Source organism: Camelus dromedarius, chromosome 12, assembly GCF_036321535.1.
Source record: "Camelus dromedarius isolate mCamDro1 chromosome 12, mCamDro1.pat, whole genome shotgun sequence".
Taxonomy (NCBI): domain Eukaryota; kingdom Metazoa; phylum Chordata; class Mammalia; order Artiodactyla; family Camelidae; genus Camelus; species Camelus dromedarius.
In genome coordinates this window covers 26114057-26133496 of record NC_087447.1, presented here as the reverse complement: position 1 = coordinate 26133496, position 19440 = coordinate 26114057, and the positions used below count along the sequence as shown (strand labels likewise).

Genomic DNA, 19440 nt, shown 5'->3' with positions numbered 1-19440 from the left:
GTTTTGTTCAGAAATTACTTCTCATACTGATACACTCTGCATGGGCTATTCACTGGGCATGCAGAGGTGGAAGAACCACCTCTGACCACTGGGCAAAGTCTTTATCTTTGGGTTTTAGGACAGTTTAACAGACTGTTGATACCCAGTAGAAATATAGTGATTATTTGAAATACCCTAATAGAAAACCATGGTGAGTTCAAAATATTGTATAATCTTTTCATCTATTTTAAAATTGTGTAACTCACCAATAAATTTTGAACAGGCAGTTATTAAATATAATTAAATTGTAGGCATTCACACAACAGAACAAAGGGAAGCATTCTCAGCAAGTGAACAAGAGACTAGTGAGACAGCTAAAGAAAAATTTCATTGGGTGGGGGCTAGAATTTAGTAGTTTCTTTTAAGCATTGATTTCTAGAACAAGCATGCGGGAAGTATAACATGCCTTTAAAAACAAAGATAAGTGCTTCTCTTAATTGCTTTCTTTGTCTTTAAGTACATTTGTTTAAGCAAGAGTGCATGCTTATACTACCTAGATCATGTTCCTACTAAATTTAGGTGGAATTCCAGGTTTCCATCTGTAGGGAAAACTTTGGCCCAGAAAACAGCAACGGAACATTACTACGGTACAGTTGTGTTGCATGGTTATTGAAATATTTTTAAATAATTCTTCCTTTAAGTTACCCATTACTCTGTTGTGAACAATTAAAAATCAGATGACTAACAGCCCCTTACATGCAGTTAGAGCTTTTATTCTTTAAAGCACTTTTAGCCTGATCTCATTTGGTTGGAAGAACATGCTTGTATTAGTCTGCTCCATCTGCCATAACAAAATTCCATAGGCTGGGTGGCTTAAACAACAAAAATGTATTTCTCACAGTTCTGGAGGCTGAAAATACCAAGCTCAAGGTGCGAGTTGATATGGATCCTGGTCATTTCTCTTTCTGGCTTGCAAACGGCCTCTTTCTTGTGTGTCTTCATATGATACTTTTCTCTGTGCATGAGTGGAGAGAGACCTCTCTCATCTTCTTCTCATAAGGACATCAGTTCTATCAGATTAGGACCCCACTCTTGTGACTTCATTTAACTTTACCTCCTAAAAAGCCTTATCACCAAATACAGTCACATTGGGGGTTGGAGCTTCAACATAAGAATTGGGGGTGGGGAGGTCATAATTCAGTTCACAACAGCCCTTCTAAAGTAAATAAGAGATAACCTGAAATATATATATAAGGTTAAAAAACTTGTAAAATATTATAACTAAGGTTCAAATGCAGTTATTTTTAACAGACTCCACACTGCCTTGGATACAGATATAATTTATCTCACAAATATCCCTCTGTAGCAGTTGATCATAAGGAATCATCAAAATCAGTTTCACAATTTTGCTTGTGGCTTATTTGTGGAAAGTGTGATATATTTTGATTGTTAAAGATGTTGTAGATTTTTTTAGTCAGCTGAAGTTGGGATAGCATTAAAACTGCCATCAAAAGTTGTAAGCTAAGTTCTTAAATAAGTAAACCAGAATTGTAGAGACCAGACTAGAGTTGCCTTCTTAGTAGCATTCTTCATGTTTGTGATTTAAGTGTCAAAATTGTGTCTTATTCTATGATTTTACAGAAGATGATCTAAGAAACATGGGACCAGTAGATGCTCAAGTATATCTTGAAGAAATGTCTTGGAATGAAGGTCGGAATCATTTTTCTCTCTTGATTACAGTGAGGAAAAATTTTAGGAACTTTGTATATGAAAGAAAGCCTCATAGAATGTTTGGAAATCCTAAAAAGAAATAATAGTTTGGCTTAGTATATGTACGTGGGTGTTTTTGTTTGGAATATTTTTGTTTCATTCTAAACTTTATTGATGTTCCCATGTGACTCATTTCCAGTTATTTTTTTCTATTCTATTTAGATGTTGGGTACATAAGGTTTCATAAGGTTTTCTTTCTTAAGCTACTTCGAGTTTTGGTTTACTCTCCATCTGTGTAATAGAGAAAATAAAGTCAAAAAATTTTCCATCCTTCCTATGTTGACATTTGAGATGAATTCCAATTAAAATTTGTATTTATTTTTGTTTCTTCATTGGAATCATAAATTGTCAGGGCAGGGCTTTTAATGTTAAACATATTATTTACTCTTTTACTTGGAGCTTGATTCTTACCCCACCTTTTGTGTCTTAGGTGGAAAAGAAAAATCACTCCCTTTTTACCTACCACGAAGTCATGTCTTTTCCTCTTTCCTATTAGTAGAATTTTAAAACTTACATCTAACTTAATTTCTTCATTCTTTTAATTAGTTCTGTGAATTGCTCTGGTTAGACTTCATTAAGTTCCTTTTTCGAAACGGAAGCCATGAATACCACACTTCCATGTTTCTCTGAGCAAATGAAGCAAATCTTATTATTTTCTAGAATTTTTATGTACTCTTTACCCTTTAACTTTATTATTCAGCTTAGGGTACAAATTCCCTACAGGTTTATAGAAATGTATTAATAAGTGTGGATAAACAGCCGTCCTTTCTGAAACCAAGTTTGCTGGACTATTTTTTAATTGCACATTGTTAAGTGCTCTTAGGAAGTTGGGTCACAAGCTATATTGACCTAAAAGGGGAATCATGTTTTTATCTGTGGGCCACTCTGCTCCTAAACCAAACCGCCAAATGAAATCCTGGGGTAGAAATTCTTATTTGCAGTGAGTGATTGGAAAACTTGAGGTTTTGTGTACCTGGGGCTCCCAGGGGTTGATGATAGTTTCATCAGAGTAAACAGGAAGAGCTACTGCTGTGAAAATAGAATACACTAGTGACATTGGTTTCCCTGCTAGTTTGTGAAGGGGATATATTAGAACATGTCATTTATCAGGGAGACCTGCCCAGCTAAGTAATATTTTTTAAAAATGTAGTATTGCCAGCTTATCAAATCAGTGTATGTGTGTGTTTAATCTCATTGGACAAATTAGTTATTCTTGTTGTAGTTGATATGACTAATACATTTTGTTTACTAATAATTCCAATAATTTGAAAATAGTGGGGGTGGAGGGTATAGTTTGGTCCTAGAGCACGTGTTCAGCATGCACCAGGTCCAGGGTTCCATCCCCAGTATTTCCATTAACAAAAAAAATAAATAAAATACAAGCCTCATGAGAGGGGTCTGAAAAAATAAAATTGAAAAAAAATTAGTGAAAACTAGTTTTTTAACTTTAACTTTTTCCAGTAAAATTTTTAAAATATAATTAATAATGTAATATTTTATTTTAAATTAAGAATATGGATTAGTGGTTCAGACATCTGTTCAGTCAAAAAATATATGGGCCTTTTGATACAAATGAAAATGCCAAGATATTGAAGGAAATAAACAAAATGAAATCAAGAATTACGATAAATGTTATTGTCCTTGGGACTCCCTGAAGTAAACTTGTCAGCCAAGAAGATAAAGAAGCATCCCAGCTATAGCCAGTGAATCAATTATAAGCAGCTACAGTTAATCTTAAAAGTGTCAAATGTCCTTTAGGTGTCTATTTTTTATAATTGTAAAGATGGAAATAGGCCTCATCCTTAGGGGAGAAAATACTGAGCAATAGCTTCATGAAGCCATTATTTTTACAGGAATATGTTAAAAAATATTGTAGGTCATGTAGGTTTTGCAGTTGAATTTGCGATTTTGAATTGGTCCTTGCAATCAAAAAGAGCAGTCTTGGCAGATGAAATTAAATAAAAAGTGCAATCAGCTGGACAAGTAAAAAATCGTTGGATAATTCCTTCATGGTCATTTTCAGAATAACCTTAGGAGGTGAAGATCCAGAACTAGAGAAAAGTGGATGAAATCCAACATGATAAACATAGCCAGATTATCAGCTTCTTGAGCCACGAACAGTAGGAAATGATGCATTTTATTATGCTTAAAGGGCACACCTGAAGAACTAGGGCGAGCTTGAAGTTGGCCTTTCTCCTTACAGTTAGTCTGTTATACAGTTTCGTTAGTCTGTCTTCATTCAGTATATTTAAAATGATGATTTCTGTGAAGATATCACTTTAAGTGACAGGAGAATAATATAAGAAGAAATTTAACAAGATGTGAGTTTTTAGTGAGCATTAACATTTGGAATCATCTATGACAAACCTCCACAGTAGCCCATGGTGGCCACTGCATCATTTACGAAGCACATGTCATCTCAGATTGTTTCTCAGTGTTCACTGAGGTGGCAAAAAAAACAAGAGGGAGATTTAGCTTAAGAAAATCAATGTTTAGAATATGTACATTTTTAGACAATAATAAGTTTAACTTTGAAAGCATGCTCTACTACATATATATGCTGGCTCAGATAGGGAAAATGCCAGCATTTTAAAATTCAAGATTAAATTATTTTTCTTTGTAGAGAAAAAAGATTGTGGTGACAAATGAAAACAGGATTGGGTTGAATGAATTAATGTTTTCCTTACTAATAAAAGAAACATGTAAAATTGGCTTATTTAATTGCTAATTTTTCCAAGACCAAACTTGATTACAGAACAAATGCAAGGCAGTTGAATTTTTTTGTTTCTTTTTCTTCTTTTTTTCCATGACATATGATGAGATCTAAGTATTAAATGAAGTTTGAGAACTGAATGAAGATAATTTGATTGTAAGAAATCATGTCTTTTGAGACTGTTTATTTACCTCTAATCTTTTTAATGACAGTAGTAAAATAATGTGATAAGTAATTATTTTTCTTTGACAGTCACTTGTCTATGACAGTAAAGTGGAATGACCAGTGATCAGAGATTCTTTCCGTTAAAAGGCCCAGGCATTTCAGCTTCCCAAAGATGACAGACTTACAAAATTTCCACCATTACTAAGTGAAATGTTGCACCATATAACCTCCTTTGGGCATCTCACTTCAGTGATTGTCCTTTTGGTTCCTAAATCATTTGTAAACACCAAACAAACAGGTACACAGACACAGCTTCCACAGAAACTATAGTGTATGTTTATATATTCAAGTCAACATTCTTGAAATAGTGTGATACCAAAACGGAGAGTATTCAAATACTGAACTTGATAAACTGTCAAGTCAGCAGTTTTCTGTAAAAGGGTATATATACGGCAGGTAAAAGCCTGCTCCTTACCGATGTGACAGGTGGGGCTGTTTTTCCTTCACAGTAATATTTTAGACAAACTGTTATTCAGAAGAAGGTAAAACTTATATGAATTTAAGAAAATGGAAGACTTCAAGTAAATTTCATCGGTCACTTTTTAAAAAAAATTTTAATTAAAGAAAAAATTTCTCCTTTAATGGCGGCACTGGGGATTGAACCCAGGATGTCGTACATGCCAAGCATATGCTCTACCACTGAGCTCTGTCCCCTCATTGGTCACTTCTGAGCATCTGCTCTCCACTAGAAGATCTCTGGCCTATTGTTTCATAGCTTCAATCCATCACCTCTGTAGATAAAGATATTCTGGCAGGTAATTTTTAGAAATACTGCCCCTATATAAGAATTTTTTCAAGTTCTCATTTAAATATATATTGACTGAGCTTCTTTCTTTTATTTTGCAATTTCTGTGGAATAGCTGAATTTTTTAAAAAGTGTTAACAAAGTAGTTACTTGTAAATGTTTAAAGCATTATTTTGTTTTCTTTGCAGATGATCATTCTTTTTCTCTGAGTTGCCGATGTGGTGGAAAATACAGTGTTTCAAAGGATGAAATAGAAGAAGTTACCCTAATTTCTTGTGATACATGTTCACTCATTATAGAACTCCTTCATTATAGCTGAAATTGTTCAGAGTGGAATCCTTAGTATATTCAGATGCGTGGAGAAGATATGTGGAGAAGAGTCCACTCTAACTTTGTCCAGTCAAGCAAATGTATAAAGCTGATAAAAAAGAAAAAAGTAGGATTCTTTTTTGTCAGCTTTATTTTTTGCAGAGAAAATATAAGACTACAAGTAAAGGCCACCCATATTAATAGAAAGTTAATTTCACTATTTATATGTATTTAAATTTTATATTTATAGATCACAAAAAAGAGGACTTGAATAAATTTAGTGAATTCCTATCTGAGAATTTTCTTATTGGTTCGTTTTCTTCTTGGTACAAAATGAGAATTCTTTCTTCATACAAGCATGTCTCCTCTTTTATTGGGTCATAATATCATCATATTCCTCTTTAGTTACTAAGTTTCTGAAGTAACATATTTGTAACTGCTAAAGTTACAGATCTTTTGTGAAACTATCTCAGATTCTTAGGTCATTAGAATTACGTTAGAATCTCTGTGAATTACATGTGATCCTAGCTCTCCCATGATGAAGGCTGGATATGGATATTCATGAGGTTATTTCAGAGGTAATAAGAAGGCAAAGTGGCAACAGTAAAAAGGATAGCCTTGGAGTCAGAAAAGGTGACCATCGCATTGCTGTTACGACAAAATGCACTTTTACAACATGTTGTTATGGGTTATAGTAGACTGTAAAGATTTTATTTTTCTATATATTTAATATTTTATGTACAGTGTAAGTCAGAACTCATTTAAAAAATTTTAAGAAATCCTTTATGGGATCACTGAAACTTTCTGCCTTAATTGCAAACGAGTGATCCAAGCATGTGACTTAGCAGCTTTTCATGAGGTCAGACTCTTGGTATTTATTGTTGGTTTGGACTTACAAGAATAGTTACTACTCTGCCTTGTAAATGTAGCTAAAATATGAGGCATATTCAAGAGGAGTAAATTACTTTTCATTATACCTATAAAACCAAAAATTCAAAAGTGAGGTTTTTCTAGGTTTTTTCCATAAAAATATTTTTATATCATAAAATTTGGATGACTTATTCATGTTTTGAACAACTATAGCTTGCAGAATATGTGTTCCTTACTCTTTACATTTAACAATGAAAAATAAAACTGAATAGCAAATAGTTTATTAGTAAGTACATGGTTTCAGTGACAGTAATAAATTCACTTGAACAGAAGACAATAATCATAACAAAAGAATAAGTGCTTGCTAATCATCAGAAAATCTGTGGCCATTAGGACTGTCACGTAGAAATCCAAAATCACTCAGAGGCCAAATCTGTAAAATCAAAATGTGATTGAAGACAATTATTAAACATGATGTATTACCTTTTTTCCCATCCATCCCTTTCCTTATGTCATATAATTAAACATTTTCTCCTTATTCCTCAGTCAGGAACAAATTTTCTACATCAAAGTAAGACTGTAGAAAGTAAACTTGTATGTGTGTTGTGTATTTAAACTCTAAAGTTTGGAACATTTCAAACATTTAAGAAATAATATGTATGTGGTATGTAAATAAATGTGTGTGGGGCTGTGCATGTGTTCTTTGACTCCTCTCAAAGTTACCTGTAAACCTAAGTACTTGAATATAACATCTGCTTAAGTGTAAAAAATCCTGTAAATTATCCAACAGCCCCAAGTATTCATGTCTATTTTCCTCCTTACCGCTTGTGACAAAGTGAAAAGCCAGTGTTGTTTACTGTGAATCATGTGTTTACTGCAGGCACAGTAAAGTCACTGTACTTAGCTGGGGTATCCCTGCATCACAGCCAGCTGGACTCTGGACTGCTCTTGTGTAGATGCATGTTAATATATGTCCTGGATATGAACATGGTTGGAAAAGTTGTATGAGAGAGAATTAAATTTTTGGAGTTCTCAAATTAACAAGCTTCTTACGCTACAACTAAGGTAGTCTGAACTTTATTATTCAAACACGAAATTATTCTCAATTACCTGAAACAATGGGAGAAGGCATAATGTTTATAGCTAGAAAGGCCAACATGTCCATAACATGTAGTCATTGTAACAGTGAAGTCCACTGACAGTCTGAAGATTCCACAGTTTATTTTGAAAGAAACGTTATTTCCCAGCTCAGAAAAGAAAGCCTATGTTTTAAGCAGAAAACAACGTACCTTAAAGAAGATACGGCCTCTTATTAGTCCATATGGGACAGGTCCGTAGTACCTGGAGTCTGTAGAATTCTGCAGATTATCGCCTTCTAACCACACGTGACCTGTTGGCACCTAGAATTAGAGAAGAAAGGAGCCTCTTTAAAAAAAGAAAGAAATCTCGATACTATAAATAAAAATCATGCCTTTTGGAGGTAGGGAGAAGTGTCCTAAAGTTCTCTTTTATAAAATACATTCAAACCCTATGATTTACATTTTTGCTGTTATTTCTTGCACAATAAAATTACTAAATATTAGTAAGTAATATCAAGGTTTCAAGTTTTAGAAAGACCTATCTTTTTTGCCACATGGTTCCCAAACATTCATTTGTTACACAAACCCCAAACTGAGGTTATAAGAGATCAAAACAGTGTGACAGGGTCATTAATTTAATAGACTTCAAAAGAGGTCATTAGGATGCTGACTGAAAATGTGCCTTCCTGTCTCAATAACAGCATAAGCAGGGCAGCCACTCACTCAGCAACGTCCTGGGGCCAGTACCAAGGCCAGACCTATTAGAATGCTCATGATGAACTAAATGGTAATTGATTGTGACATCAATTACAAATAATCTCATCATTTTATTGGAGTGGGCTTGTCAGAATTCTAATTAAGATCCTTGTTCTGCCTTTGTACAGGCCGTATCTTCAACGCATTATACTTCAATAATGACCAAGAACTGGAAGGACCTATTATAAAATCATCAGCTGTATAATTAATGATGGTGACCTTCTACTAAATGAAAAGATCCCATCTTCTATATGTCCTGTGTATTAACTGGTAAATAACATAAGTTTAAATTTTCACTCAATGACAATCATAGCATATTTAGATTAGAACACATTACTTTAAAAAAATGCCCTCTGTGATACGAGCCATTTGCCCATTATTTTCTGTTCAATATAAACTTTAAAAATTACTCTCCAGCAACAATCTTTAAAATTGCATTTTAAAAAGTAGGTTTTTTTTTACAGTTTTTATTAGCCCAGAAATTTGAATATTGACCAGGCCAAAATGACCTACTGGGAAGGAATTCATTTTTACTGTTCTTTTGACTGGTTAATTACTTGGGAACCTTATGTGAGGAATATTATTCCTATTAGGTTTAATAAGAAACGACTTAATTTTTTTAAATGTCAAAAGTTACTTTTTTAAAAAGACTATTTTTTTAGAGCAGTTTTCGGTTCACAGCACAATTGTGAGGGAGGTACAGAGATTTCCCATATACCTCCTGTCCCCACACAAGCATGGCCTTCCCCATTATTGACATCCCAGAGCAGCATATTTGTTACACTTGGTGAACCTACATTGAGTCATTATCACCCAAAGTCTATAGTTTACCTTAGGGTTCACTCTTGATGTACATTCTACGGGTTTTGACAAATGTATGGCATGTGTCCATATAGGATCATACAGAGTATTTTCACTGCGCCCGAAATCCTCTGTGGTCTGCTTGTTCATTCCTCCCCCTCTCCCCATCACCCTGACTTATCTTTGGAAAAATAAATTTACATACAAGCATGTAAAATTTGAATTTCACTTTATATCAGAGATTATATTATTTCAGAATGTCTTATATAGAAATATTAGCAAAAAGTTAATTATTGTCATTTAAATGCTAAATTTCTCTGTAGAGAAAGAATCTTAAGTTTCTTGAGAGAATATCAGACATTGTAAGATCATTAACTTTTACTAGTAGAACTAGTTACAGGTTCTAGGGCCAGTAGCAAGGTTAGTTCCCACCTACATAAGTAGATTTATGTGCAGTGAAGCCTAACAGTGCTCAAGTAGAAAAATGAGTTCATCTCAGGTCATAAATGAAAGGAAGAACAGAATAGTGCATTTGGAAAAGCTAAAATAAGTCATTAAATGTATTCTGAAGTACTACTTTGGGAGAAGCTATAACGTGAACATCTTTTGTGTTTAAATTTCCATAGTTTCTTAATATGTGTGTTCCTGAGTTCTAAATAAACAGGTAATATATATGAGTAAATACAGTAATAAAGTTAGGGACACCAGTAAAAGCAAAAAAAAAAAAAAGAAAAAAGAAAAAAGAAAAAAACCCTAATAAACATACAAACAATTTAGGAAGATCTTTTTCTGCCTGTCCCATTGATCCAGTACACACTCCCTTTCTCCATGAAGCTTTCCCCAACATCACCTGCCCATACCTAATACTCCTGGTTGTTTGGAACACTTAACCCTATAAAGTCTGCCTTACATGGGGCCCTGGATTATAACATTACCTGTCTGGCCTTTGTGTATGTCTACTGTTTTATCCCAAAAAAATCAATAGACAATAATCATGTTATGATCTAAATTCTTTACTAACCCTAAACCAAAGGTAGAACGCATATATTTTTTGGTGATTAATTGTAGCAAGTAGAAATTCTTGTAAAGCACAATCACTTTTGTGGCAATTATGACCTAAGTTTCTTCCGAGTTTAGCTAAATAAAGTGATGAATATCTCTGGTGTAATAAAAATTAACAAGTACAGAAAGGAATCTGCTAGGAGAGACCCAGAACAAATCAGCAGAAGCCTTTAGAGGGTGCGGCCCAGGCTATCCATACCAAGTCCTTGACTGCAAGAGGTGGAACAAAAGGGAAGAATAGTAACATAAACCGGTATGTATACATGGCTTTCTGGTCTATTTAATTCAAACAAACTCATTGATCCTTAAAACAACTGATATTTAATAGGAAGAGGAGGTTCAAGTATGGAACGTGCTACCTCCTACTTATCTGAAGCCCACGCATGCTAATACCCATGCTTCCATTTTAGTAAAGGAACAGCCTCTACATCTCAGACTTCAGTGCTTGATATAAAGTACACACATCAAGGGAACAACCTCATCACTGATGTCACCTTTAATCTAAAAAGAGCTTCTCCATAAACAGGGAACAGCTCTAAGTGTGGGTCTTTTATAATCAGCAGTCACCTTTGCTGACCTCTCAATTACTCAGTTTCTCAGTAAAAAAATTCATTATGTTTGAAATTACTCCACTTTTGAAACACATAATTATTTTTGCTATGGGTTAAGGGTATACACTTTAAAATCAATTTTATAGAGGTATACTTTACATACAGGAAAAGGTACACATACATTTTAAATTTTGACACATTTTAAAAAATGTGCACCCCTATGTAACCACCAACCAAAATCTTGATAGAAATCAAGAGCATTTCTATCATGCCACCGAGTTCCCTCCTTTTCCAGTCAACTTCCCACCTCTATACCCAGTCCCAGGCAACTAGTGATCTGTTTTGCTACTGGAGACTAGTTTCACCTATTCCTAAATATTACATAAATGAGATTGCACAGTACATACTATTTTGTGTCTGGCTTTTGTTCGCTTTTTTAAAATGATTGATCCATGTTGTATGCATCGACTATTTATTCCTTTTTACTGCTGAGTGGCATTCCACTGTGAATTACAATGTTTATCCACGAACCTGTTGACGGATATTTGAGTTGTTCGTAATTTTGTGCTACTACAAATAAAACACTACAAACATTCACGTATAGTATTTCTTTTTAGTAAATACACAGGGGTAGAATTTCTGGGTAGCAAGTGTATGCTTAACCTTAGACTTTTCCAAAGAAATTACACCATTTTACACTCCCAAAGTAACATATTTTTCTAGCGTTTCTGTTCCTCCTCAAACTTGGCATTTTCAGTTTTTAAAATTTTTGCCATGCTAGTAGGTTACTGGTATCACATTGTGGCTTTACATTTGCATTTCTCTGAAAAGCATTTTTTTCTTGTACTTGTTAGTGTATCTTTTGTGAAGTGTCCATTAAGATATTTTACCCATTTTTAAAATGGATTTTTCTTACTCATTTTAAGATCCCTTCATATACCTTGAGTACAAGTCCTTTGATAGGTATTGCAAATATTTCTTCCCAGTCTGGGATCTTTTCTTCTGCAGTTTCCAATCTGCTGTAAAGACTATATATTCTTAAGCTTCAGAAATTCCACTTGGTTCTTTTTTATATTTACCATTTCTTTCCTCATTAGGTTCATTCTCTTGATCCTTGAAAATATTTATAATTGGTGTTTCAGAGCACAAGTCTTAATTCCATTGTCTCTGTCAATTGTGGATCTATTTAACTGACTTTTCTTCTGGTTATGGGTTACATTTTCCTACTTCTTCACATACTTAGTAATTTGTGACTGAACTGAACATTGAAATGTTGAGTGGATTTTGTTGTCTTTAGAATGTTGTATGTTGAGGAGGTCCGTTTGTTTTGGGGTAGGCATTTAAGTTCGCTGTGGATCAGCTTATTCTTTTTAAGCCTTGGTTTGAAGCTTATTAAATTGGGTCTCTCTCACACTGTACCGTAAAAGCTGTTCCAGCCCTACTCACAAGGCTTTTGACACTCTGCAGTCTCTGTTGAATGCCCTGGACATTCAATGCGATCTGTCCACTGTGGCTGGTCAGAACTTAAATGGCTCTCCATCCTGCATGAGCTCTGGGAATTGCTTGGCTCCCCACTAGCTATTCTTTGCTCAGTCTCTAAATTTCAGGCTCAATAGAGTGTTCAGTCCGGAAACCTCGAGAATCCCTAGGTAGATTTCTAGAGAATATTCTGTAGCTCTTTTCTCCCCAGTGGCCTGATGCATAAATTCCAACCACTTAAACTTCCCTCTATCCTAATCTCTGTCTCTTCAACTCAGCAAACCCACAGTGTTTGGTTTGAATTTTCCCTCCTTGTACCTTCAGAAAACTGCCCTAAGGCAGAAGTTGGGGAAAGTATAAGGCTTGCCGGGTTTGTTTCCTTCTCTCACAGATCTTGTACTGCCTGCTGCGCATTATCTGAAAATAACTGTTTCATGTATTTTGTCCAGTTTTCTAGTTCTTTATAGCAGGAGGGCAAGTTTAGCACCAGTTACTCCATAATTGCCAAACGTTCAAATTATCCAATTTTTAAAGTCTTATTTTTCTAGCGTACCTCAAAACAGTATGAAGAGAATCCTTTTGGTGAGAACTAAAAATACTAATGTATGTAAAGTGTGCTTTTGGCATCTCTACCTTGCACCCCACTTAGTGGCATCCCCTGTGTGCATTTGTTTTATCTTTTCCCTATCGAAATCTCTAGAAAAGATCTGCCAAACTCAGCATGCAATTGTGTACAAGCAAGGAAGCTCACTATGGTATTTATTGCATGCATCTCAAAATTGGCAACAGGTATAAATATTCCTCAGTAGGCTAAATAAGAGGTTAAATAAATTTGAGTTTATTTATATAGTAGTAAACAGCTAGTTAAACAAACTAATAGTGGATTTACATGAATATAGTCAGTAAATATACAAGTACAGGGCTTATTTATATATAAGTATTTCTTTAAAAACCACAAAATTTTGTTTTATGTATTTTAAAATTTACTTATGTGACTAGAATGTATTACTTAAAAAATTAAATGTGTGTGCGTGTGTGTGTGTATACACACACACACACGCACACATGTATATATTTGGGTATCTTAATATGCCTAGCCCTTTCAGTAATACTTTTACTTTTTTACCTTTTTTTTTTAATTAAAACTTTTTTTTTTCACTGAGGTGTAATTGATTTGCAATGTTACTTTCAGGTGTACAGCAAAGTAATACTTGCACTTTTTAAAAACAGAACATTCTCCCATCATGATGCAAGTCAGGAAGAACTTTTCAAAAAATTAAGAAAACTTTTTTTGTCTTTGGGAGTGTGGACCTAACTTCCAATTCATATAGTAGGCTCTGCTCCTTTGTATAATGCAAGTAAATGACTGCAATTAGCAGTATGGTCACCAGATCGCTGGATAACTAAAACATTAGTCTAGCTAAGAACTCATCTATTTAAACAAACAAAGTACAACACATTTTTGGTATGGCTCCAAAATTCAAAACCTGACCTCTCGGTATGGACTGAGGCAAGGAACAGAACAAAATTTCCTTTCTGCCTCAAAACGCAGTTATTGTCTGTTGGCTTAGCCTACTGGTTATCACTGAATTCAAAATTCAAACCAGGTAAGAGAAAAAAAGTTTTATAGCAATATTATTATAATAAAGTATTACAGTTAAAATAGATTAAAATATATTTTTAAACGTACTTTTCAAAAACCTCTTATAACTTTCCAAATAAGTAGAAAAGAACTCAAACACATTTATAATGAATATTTTGCAAATGGCCAAAGATGGAAAGCTCTAATTCCATGTCTTTATTATTTTTCATAACCAAAACTTTTTTAAATAGTTAGATTACTTTTCCTCTTTGACTTTTGGAAATACACCAACTTGAATGAATGCATGATACTGAATAAAAATATTTGAATATATGTTTACAATGAATGCCACCTAAAATTTTTTTACTTTCGCACAAATTTGAATTTCCCCAGGATCTCAGATACAGCTAAGCTGTAGGCTAAATTTTAAAGCATTGAAAGAACCCTTAAGTCATTCTTGGTTTTCTTTTCTACGTCAGAGGTTTACTTCCTGAGCTATGATAAAACCTAATCTCAGGGCCCGACAAAAGAATCAAGCCTCTAGTTCTCAGCTATATACTTACTGAGGTCTAGTTAAGTGCCTCCTTTATAGTACAAGCAACAAATGTAATTGCCTCATGGCCTGCGGGTGTCCATTTAACAAAAGCAGCTTTTGTGAACCTACCCACAGGTGTTACCTTTCTTGATTCAAGTGAAATCTGATGAAAGAGTCCACAATATCAAGTAACACATTTACTAAACTGCAATCAAACTCATTTATTATTTGATTAAGCAAAGACTGCCTATTAAGAAAAGGTTCTGACTGACAAGTAAGATATTTGTATGTTTGACCTTTCAAAAGTTTCAAAATCAGAAAATCCTAATAACAGACTGATTTTTAAAATTAACCCTTTGTTTGCCAGATTTTTTATGATTTACAACCAGCAAAAGGAGGGTGTGCACTGGCCCTATTATTGCTCATGCTTCTTTAATGTTTCTTCTAAACTGACTGTGAATATAAAGGAAACAATAACTATTAAAGAAACAAAAATCATAAAGGTAATAAGGAGAGGGGCAACCTTTTTTGGAATCCTTTCTTTGACATGATTATTTTTCCCTTTTCCTGAATTATATAGAAAAAGTAGAGGCACACACAGCTTATGAAAGCAATCAAAGACTTGTGGGTTTTTTTGGCAAAAGCAAACAGAAGTGATATATCAACTACACTTTAACATATTTCATTTTCCACATATATTTTAAAGATTATTTTGTGTCTCACAGAATGATGTGAAATGTAAAATGCATAGTGTCCCTGTCCAAGAAGATGGACATATGATGTCCATATGATGAATGTACATTCATAACATGCCATTTTAGTCTAACAATACCCAAATAATTGTTTTTTATGTTACCTACTTCCAGGTAAGAAGGAACAAGTCAAACTGGTATACCATTATGTGGTTAATGCTTATTCTTCTTAATCATGACTTGTGTCACCAAAATGTAGCCACAGTAAGATGCTATCCACACAAACTACTGGAGAGAATATTTGCCACATGAGATAATTTATTAATTCTATAGTTCTAAAAGAACTTCATAAAACCCTGTATTTGCTTGACTCATGCAACAGCAAAATTAGAAACACCATCAGTAAATAATTGTTAGAGTTTACCTTTCACATATATACCATCAAAACTATAAATAAAGACAGGTCAAAAAGTGAAGTATTAAATCCCCAGAGAGGCAATCAAGTAGAAGGGCTTTTAAGAACACAAGCTGAGAAAACATTATTAGTCTTTAATTTAAAAAAATGGGACTCTCGAATGTCAGTTATGGATATCTTTGAAAACAAAAGTAAAGCAACAGTTTCACTATTTTCATTGGCATTCTCCTTGCCACAACTTCTTGCCAACATTTGTCTACCTGAGTGGAGTATCTGGAGACCTGATGGAGGTGCTCCCAAATGCTAGATGCCTGACAGTAAGGACCAGGCATGGAACAATGAACACTCTGATTATTTCAATGGGTACTATTTCTATGCAGTCCTTCTTTTTCTCCCCATTTAAATTCTGACTTCCTACTATCCTACCCTGCATCATTGCTGGGGACTGTTATTTTCCTTCCCTACTTAAAAATGGTGCCACTTTAGGTTCGTAGCCAATTATCACTAAAGAGGAATTTGCATAAAAGTTCCAGTGGGCTACACCTACCGCACTGGGGTGACAGTAATGATGGGGGATGCTTTTTACTAACAGGTTCTCTTTCATTATTGAGCATCTTCCTGCTGAGTAGGTTTAGAGCTTAGTCGAAGACTTGCTCATTCTCATAGCTACTGCAGGCTAAGCTCCTTCATCTTATCCCTAAGTACTCAACACCTCCTTCCAGGCTGAACAGGAATCTCTGATAGGTTGTTCAGTATGCTGTTTAAAGATACAGTCCACAGAGTCACAGTACACACATGCACACATACAACATACACACGTGTGTGCCTTCTTTCTCAGTCTTCATCCCTTTCCACTAGTTAGCTTTTTTCCTAATAAATCCCATATTTTTTTTTTAGGTTGGTGTTTGAAATTTTTGTTTTTCATGTTTTAATTACATGAGTAAAAGACATCTAATTTAGAAAAAGTATAAAATATTGGCAAAAGTAGACATCACCGGCAATTCCATCCTATCTTGCAGAGATATACCTGTGTACCAAAGTGGAGCATCTGGAGTCCTGCTAGAGATGCTCCCAAATGCTGGACAAAGGGATTAACATTTTCAAGGACTAGGCACAGAACAGTGAGCACACTGATTATTTCAGTAGGTACTATTTCTATGCAGTCTGGCTTCTTTTTCTCCCCATTTAAATTCTGCCTTAATACTGTCCTATCCTGCATCACTGCTACATAGCCTTGAGTTCAAATTGTAGCTCTGCCATTGTTTAGTTAAACACCTTGGACAGGTTATTTAAACCTCATCTATAAAACTAGAACTAATAAAAGCCTTACAGAAATATTCTGCAAACCAAGTGAAATAACACATAAGGCTCCTGGCACTCAGTAAGGACTCACTAAACATAAGCTGTTCTTAACAATTGCTCCAGCAGCTGGATGAATGATGCCTGCCGGGCTTTCTTTGTTCCTGGTTTGTTATGCAGTCTACCCAGTTCTCTGCAAAGTGACCTGTGCTTTGCAATTTTACTTTGGTTATGTTTTTGGTTATTTTCTTTTACAGTATATTCAATTATATGGTTTTGGTACTAGCCAAGACTTTGAATTGGATCCAAAATAATTAAAAATGTACATTAGTTGTAAATACATGCCATATTAATTATGTTAACTGGTTTAATTAAATTCAGTTTTTAAGACCAAACCATCCAAATGTAGTAAAGACTAACATTTTTATCAAGCAATGTTTATTAAATATCAAATGCCTAAGAAGCTGCCCTATGAAGCATTCACTTCTTCAGAACCATCTACCAACTAGTCAGAAGGTAGAGGAAGGGGTAAAGGGTTGGGATTGAAGCCAGTAAATAGGCCTTTCCATCCCAGCCATATAATACTACTGTCCTAATCCTACAGAGTTTTTTCCCTAGGACAATGGGTTATTTTGTTTTTTTGTTCTATTTGTAAAAGGTTACCTGCTCTGTTTATAGATTAGTATTTAAAACAAGTATCTCATATTTTCATTTAAAGACTATGGCTGTACTCTCATTTTAATATAGCCTGATGTACACGCTGGTTCTCATATTCCTAAATATAAGTCCAACTTAATGAAATAGGGTACTTCAAAGAACAGCAGAATATAGTGGTAAGTATGTAAATAACGTATTTTCTCATGCTCTTAGAAGAAGTCTAAATACTTGGTAAATCAGATGCATACTATACAGAATACGTACTAATAGGTTTCCACCAAATTTCTGATTCCTGGGACTTCAAATAATTCTTCCCAAAGTCAAAACTCATCCTTATATGGATTCATTCCTATAGATGAATCTTGGTAGATGTTTTCAATTTCTCCTTCATATAGAGATTGGCTGGAAACTGATTTAACACTGAAATGGTACTAGAAATAGAAGATAAGGAGTAGAAGAAAGTCCATACTCCAAAAAATAAATGATTAAAATAAAATATGTAGATCTTCTTAACTTGATGTTACTAATGCCTTAAAAAATTGTATTGTATGATTTTCTTTGATAGACAGACACTTCTCCTACTTGTATTTTAGTCATTAAAACCATAACTGTAATGTCCCATACCCTGGAAGTTATTTAAAATGAAATCTAGCTTTGTGAATACGAAATTGCAAACTAGGCAGGTGGATGGATAACAGATGACATTTTTTGTGATGATGTAAGATACAAAGAGAATAGCTAAAGATCTTTAAAAACTAGGATTGATCTCCAAGGGCTGAGAGCAGAAGAACAATGTTTTGACCAAGAGGTCATGAAAACATACATCAAGGAGGAAACAGTATAGCATTCAGATACTAGTCTAGGAAATCACTTGTTTTTTTCCCCTACTTCCTATAATAATTTAATTGTCATTGTATTTATGTAAAATATAATCTATCCTAGGCTTATTATAAAGGCCTCTACACTACTCCAAAATTGAATATATCTTCTCTTCATTTCCCAAATGAACATCTCCCCTAGAATCCTCTATTTTATTTTATTTATTTTGTTTTTTTGTCAGGGGGAGGTAATTAGGTTTATTTATATATTTACTTATTTATTTATTTTAAGGGAGGTACTTGGGATCAAACCCAGGACCTTGTGCATACTAAGCACATGCTCTACCACTATACCCTTACTATACCCTTACCCCCTCTAGAATCCTCTATTTTAATGCACCACATACCCCTATTGCTAGGGCCAGAAACTTGGGTCAGTCTTAAGACTTTCAATTCCATTTCTTCCAACATCCAATCCTGTCTGGATAGTCCCTTAATCTTTCTCCAAACTTTGTACTCTCTCCATTTTTAATGTTATTATCTCAGTTATGTCTTACTCACATCCTATTAACTGGTCTCCCTGCCTCAAGTGTCTCCCACTCCAAACCATCCTCTATTAGTCTGTACTAATATCAGGGTGATCTTTTAAAAACTAAGTCTGATAATATTATTCCCCTGCTTGAGACATACAAGGAACTGAGCCCTGTTTACATTTTCATTTTTTTCTCTTTTCACTACCCACCGTTCCTCACTGTATGTTCCAGACATAGGAACTCAACTTTTGGAGTTGCCCAAAGCACAGTGCTGCACTCACCCTTCTAGACCTTCTGAATATGCTGCTTGCTTTGACTAACTCTTACCTATCCTTTAGAACTTCAACTCACGTTTCTGTCTCCCCAGTCTGGAGTAATCCTATCCACCCCAGTATGGATAAATATCCTCTATTACAATATTTTGTAATTCCTTGTCTGCTCCTCCAACTTGACTACAAGCTCCTAAAGCTATACTGTCCAACGTGCCAGCCACTAGTAAGATGGGACTATTTAATTTTACATATTATATAAAACTAAAAATTCAGTTCCTCAGGCAACTACTCACATTTC

At 34.5% G+C, this 19440-nt stretch overlaps 2 protein-coding genes across 8 annotated transcripts in view; one reads left to right on the top strand and one right to left on the bottom strand.

Annotated features, from left to right (window-relative positions):
• DNAJC24 (DnaJ heat shock protein family (Hsp40) member C24) overlaps positions 1-6040 on the top strand; it is a 47138-nt gene extending 41098 nt beyond the window's left edge. Inside the window, exons 4-5 of one of the 2 annotated variants that reach the window (XM_011000389.3) lie at positions 1621-1689; positions 5621-6040. In XM_011000389.3, coding sequence (XP_010998691.1) covers positions 1621-1689; positions 5621-5751 — 200 coding nt within the window. In that variant the 3' untranslated portion in view covers positions 5752-6040. The remainder of the gene's footprint in view (positions 1-1620; positions 1690-5620) is intronic. The other variant, XM_064492481.1, reaches the window with a different exon arrangement.
• Positions 6041-6876: 836 nt separating this feature from the next.
• Positions 6877-19440, bottom strand: part of IMMP1L (inner mitochondrial membrane peptidase subunit 1) — a 68769-nt gene continuing 56205 nt past the window's right edge. For all 6 annotated transcript variants that reach the window (XM_011000414.3, XM_011000401.3, XM_011000409.3 and 3 more), the window contains 2 exons: positions 7901-8011; positions 6877-7044 (listed from right to left, as the gene is read on the bottom strand). In XM_011000414.3, coding sequence (XP_010998716.1) covers positions 6976-7044; positions 7901-8011 — 180 coding nt within the window. In that variant the 3' untranslated portion in view covers positions 6877-6975. The remainder of the gene's footprint in view (positions 7045-7900; positions 8012-19440) is intronic.